The sequence below is a fragment of the Panicum hallii genome, chromosome 9 (assembly GCF_002211085.1).
Source record: "Panicum hallii strain FIL2 chromosome 9, PHallii_v3.1, whole genome shotgun sequence".
Taxonomy (NCBI): domain Eukaryota; kingdom Viridiplantae; phylum Streptophyta; class Magnoliopsida; order Poales; family Poaceae; genus Panicum; species Panicum hallii.
Window position 1 is genome coordinate 20,781,550 of NC_038050.1, and position 4,856 is coordinate 20,786,405.

At 47.2% G+C, this 4,856-nt stretch overlaps 1 protein-coding gene across 2 annotated transcripts; it reads left to right on the forward strand.

Annotated features, from left to right (window-relative positions):
* Positions 1-295: 295 nt before the first annotated feature.
* On the forward strand, positions 296-3,380 carry LOC112876111 (inositol-3-phosphate synthase 1). Of its 2 annotated transcripts, none has more exons than XM_025940155.1 (10): positions 296-484; positions 661-734; positions 970-1,105; positions 1,342-1,589; positions 1,678-1,904; positions 1,999-2,114; positions 2,203-2,379; positions 2,472-2,660; positions 2,772-2,834; positions 3,099-3,380. In XM_025940155.1, exons 1-10 carry the CDS (start codon positions 296-298, stop codon positions 3,216-3,218), a joined length of 1,539 nt encoding a protein of 512 aa, XP_025795940.1. In that variant the 3' UTR covers positions 3,219-3,380. The 2 variants fall into 2 exon arrangements, with proteins under 2 accessions (XP_025795940.1, XP_025795941.1); XM_025940156.1 differs by having other exon boundaries at positions 296-480; positions 666-734.
* The last annotated feature ends 1,476 nt before the right edge of the window (positions 3,381-4,856 follow it).

Sequence of the window (4,856 nt, forward strand, 5' to 3'; positions counted from 1 at the left end):
AGGGTAGTTGATCTTGCCTCGACTGCGGTTGTGAGTTCGTGACACCACAACGTGCCTGACGTCCTGATCGATCCGAGAGAATCGGCCGGGGCGGGCCACTGGCGCCTATGGGCTGCGCCCCTGCCGCGGCGCGCCCCACGTGGATGCCGCGTGCATCTATATATATAACCCTACCCTGGATTGTTGGATCCCTTCCTGCATCATCGATCCGTCGTTGAGCGAGTCGATCATCTTGGGAGGTGAGACTGAGGCGGCGGGCGGGGCAGCGAGTGAGAGAGATCGAGAGACAGAGAGGATGTTCGTGGAGAAGTTCCGCGTGGAGAGCCCGGGCGTGCGGTACGGCGCCGGCGAGATCGAGTCGGAGTACCGCTACGACACCACCGAGGTTGTCCCGCCGGGTGATGGCGGCGCGGGCTGGGTGGTGCGGCCCAAGTCCGTGACCTACCACTTCAAGACCAGCACCAGCGTCCCAAAGCTCGGGTGCGTATGTAAAACCAACGGACGATAAGTCTTTCTTGATCGATCTGCACGTATACTTTCTTATTATTCCTTTGTTTCTTGAGAGATCGTGAGACCGGAGAGATCTAGTAGAAAAATGCGCTCTTCGTTACCTTACCTAACCTAGTCGTTTGATGATCCATTGCGCACGTCGTTTTCAAGTGCAGGGTGATGCTCGTTGGATGGGGCGGCAACAACGGCACGACGCTCACGGCCGGAGTCATCGCCAACAGGGAGTAAGTTTCAGTAACTTCATCGCCGACATCTCTCGTCAGATCTGTGCATCAGTTCGGCGAGATGCATCATTTTAATTTGATCCTTGCATCCATGACTTAAAACGCATGTGGTGGTCAGATAGATGCAAGCCTGTACGGCAGTGCGATTTATTTGAACATCTGTATGGTATTTCAATCGCCAATTTATTTGATCTCATGTTTTTAATAACTCCGATATGACAGTGCTCTTTTGTAGGGGAATTTCGTGGGAGACGAAAGAGAAGGTTCACAAGGCTAACTACTTCGGCTCCCTGACGCAGGCTTCCACCATCAGGGTCGGCAGCCACAAGGGGGAGGAGGTCTACGCGCCTTTCAAGAGTCTCGTGCCCATGGTGATGATCTTCTTCCTGAAATTTCAGTTAGTTAAGTAAACGGGAGGGCTACATATGACACAATAATCCATGCATGCATGTAGTACAAAATTTGTTGTGCATAGATTCTAATTATAACTAAATTAAATCAGGATCAAAACGAATGATCATGTGTAAGGCACTAAGATATCCGTTTCTTTCAGGATTATCTGTAACTATGTAGCTGAAGATAAACGGATCTTGGTTCAACCCTGCAGGTCGACCCCAACGCTATCGTGCTCGGTGGTTGGGACATCAGCAACTTGAGCATGGCCGACGCCATGGCCAGGGCCAAGGTGCTGGACATCAACCTTCAAAAGCAGCTCAGGTCCTACATGCAGTCCATGGTGCCCCTCCCTGGCATCTTCAATCCGGACTTTGTCGCCGCAAACCAAGGCGCTCGCGCTAACAATCTCATCCAGGGAACAAAGAAAGAGCAGGTGGAGCAGATCAAGAAGGACATCAGGTACTTAGAGACAGAAACTCATAAACACACAATCCTTTTCTCCCTCATGTACATTTCTATGAACTAGGTCGTGTGGCTCATGAACCAGGGAGTTCAAGGAAAAGAACAAGGTCGACAAGGTTGTCGTGTTATGGACAGCAAACACCGAGAGGTATAGCAACGTAGTCGCAGGGCTTAATGACACCATGGAAAACCTCATGGCTTCATTGGAAAAGAATGAGGCAGAGATCTCGCCGTCCACCCTATATGCAATAGCCTGCGTCTCTGAGGGTGTACCCTTCGTCAATGGAAGCCCTCAGAATACCTTCGTGCCTGGTGCGTAGCCCTGCTCTGCATAACTGTACAAGTGTATTCGGTGCTCCATTTCTTGGTCCATACTCACACTACTCGATCTTCTCGTTGTGTACAGGGATGATTGAGTTTGCCATCAAGAAGAACTCTGTAATCGGTGGTGACGACTTCAAGAGCGGGCAGACCAAGATGAAGTCTGTATTGGTCGATTTCCTCGTCGGCGCTGGGATTAAGGTACCATCACATTCTGCATCGTTGTTCCACACGTTAGATGTTTCAGAAGAACGGATAAGGATTTTTTTTTTTGTTTGTGTGATTGTAGCCCACCTCAATTGCTAGCTACAACCACCTAGGAAACAATGATGGCATGAACCTCTCTGCACCACAAGTCTTCCGGTCCAAGGAGATCTCCAAGAGCAGCGTGGTGGACGACATGGTCGCCAGCAATCCCATCCTCTACAGTCCCGGAGAACACCCGGATCACGTCATCGTGATCAAGGTCAGTCAGACAAGTTGACTTTGTTCAGACTTCAGAGTCATCTAGACATGCTAGTTTATGTTTGGTTGTTACTTAGGTTCTTTCTTTTGCAGTACATCCCTTATGTGGGAGACAGCAAAAGAGCCATGGACGAATACACCTCTGAGATCTTCATGGGCGGCAAGAACACCATCGTGCTGCACAACACTTGTGAGGATTCACTCCTCGCCGCGCCCATCATCCTTGACCTGGTGCTCCTGGCTGAGCTCAGCACTCGGATTCAGCTCAAAGCCGAAGGGCAGGTAACAGATGATGGAACTGGATTAATCTGTGCTTCCATTGCATAGCATCGATGCTGCACTTCCGTATGTGTGAAGACTGTTGACAATGTTATCCCTCTTCTCTTTGTGCAGGACAAGTTCCATTCCTTCCATCCTGTGGCTACCATTTTGAGCTATCTCAGCAAGGCTCCGCTTGTAAGCTTTTTCAGAATTAAAATACCATGATTTTTTTGTTATCTATTAATGTGCATTACCACTTATGGTTTATTATGGGACCGGTGGTGTACTAAATTGTGAGTGTAGAGGGCTGGTAGTTTACAACTCCACTATTACCGTTAGGTCTCACAGAAGGATTCTTATATTTCCAATACTTCCTCTGGTCAAAATCAACTAAAACTGACTAGAGAGAGGACAATATGACTTCGTGAATTTGATTAAAATGGTTGGTTTCTTAAATAGGTACCGGCAGGCACACCAGTGGTGAATGCATTAGCCAAACAGAGGGCCATGCTGGAGAATATTTTGCGGGCCTGTGTAGGCCTTGCCCCTGAGAACAACATGATGCTTGAGCACAAATGAAGGTGGATATATTCACAGATGTAACCAAGGGATGGAAGGAAGGCATGGAACAAGCGAAGGTGTGGGAATAAGACGCCTCCTCTGAACCTGACAAAGAAATAACGGGAGGCCATATGAAGGAGAAGGGTCATGGAGATTGGAGGGAGATCAAACATGGATGATATCACATGGATCTTCTTGGAAGGCTTTCTTTTCTTTTTTCAGATTTGGATCGGTTTGGTACTCATAGACTAGATTATGTACTGGCACTCTGCTGTGTGCGGCGTGAAGCCTTTATTTACCTTTTGTGTGATTAGAGCTGTTAGAACTGTCCAGCCTAATTTTCAGAAAATCAGAACTCTTAGTTGCTTTATGTCCTCAATTTCTAGATGATGAACCCATTTTAGAGGTTGCTATGCAAGGATTTTGTTTTTCTTCCAGTGTGTAGTAGATCTATTAAAATTTTCTTGATTGAAGGCTTCCTGGTAGATCTGTCAAAAGAATCCATGCCAATCGAAGATGAACCATTCACCGAGCCGAGTATGTGCAAGACAAGACACGGCTAGATAAGTCACATAGAAGATATTGCTTTTACACGAGCAACTCTTTTCTTCATGTAGGTACAGCCCACTTTTCCTTTGATGAAATGCGAAGAACTAGAACGAAAAGAGACCTAAAAAAAGAGCCTTTCCCAAGCTAAATGCTATTTTCTCTTTTTTTTTGTGTCTGCTAAAGGTATCGGTAGTTTTAGATCACAGGAGGCAGTTCAAGCTAAAAGACAACTATGCGATTCAGGGGTAGTCTTGTGCGTAAGCATAGCATTTCTGGTCGAACCACCGAACCACACATCTTTTTTTGGTGGGAGGGTACTCCAAGTAGTGGGTACCTCGTAGGACCTCGACCCACCTACTCTGGTCTTGTAAGACTTTTTGACTCCTGATTATGTTGCAAGTTGCATAAGCCTATTTATGGCCTTCGGCAAGCCCCTCGTGCTTGGTATAACGAGCTTCGTACCTTACCTTTTTAGTATCAGAAGGATTCAGCATCTCACATTCCTCATTGTTTATACTTAACTCCCCATTTTCGGTTCCTGAACTGGGTTCGTAGCTGACGCCAAACACAAAATCTTTCGATTGATCCCTTTTCTATTATCCAATCCGGAGTTTGAACAACACCACCATCGGTGGTTCACTATGGATAAGAGGACAGCCATCGGGCATAAAAGGCTACATCTGCGATGGTTTCCTTTTCACGGCATGGACGGCTACCCCCAATGTAGACCTTCAGTGTCACCTTGGGGGAAGCCCACCAAAGAATGATTTCAGGCAGTAGTGGGGGTGGGGAAACGCAGAACTTAGTTCATGCCATGATGATCTATATGGAAGGGCAGTTTTGTTGATGCTTTCCTATTTAGAATAAAGAAGAACAAAGAAAGTCTGATGAGCAGGAAAATTTGGTCACGTTGCAAGCCAAGCAGGGGAGAGTATAGGATCATGAAACTCCTGGAGAAAAGTACAGTTTGTTGGGGATCGCCATCCCCCAACCCCTGCTTATATAGGGGGGGAAAGGAACAGTAACAGCCGGCGGTAAGCCCGAAAGGAAGCCCAAACGTCATCCAACCAAAACACAACATGTAAGAGACGTAACCTTCGGCTTGTG

Excerpts from the sequence above, each read along its gene's own strand:
- LOC112876111 (XM_025940155.1), top strand. The coding sequence starts at position 296 with ATGTTCGTGGAGAAGTTCCGCGTGGAGAGCCCGGGCGTGCGGTACGGC. Across the intron at positions 485-660 it reads GCGTCCCAAAGCTCGGGTGC|TGCAGGGTGATGCTCGTTGG; the intron begins GTATGTAAAACC and ends GTCGTTTTCAAG. Across the intron at positions 2,115-2,202 it reads TCGTCGGCGCTGGGATTAAG|CCCACCTCAATTGCTAGCTA; the intron begins GTACCATCACAT and ends GTGTGATTGTAG.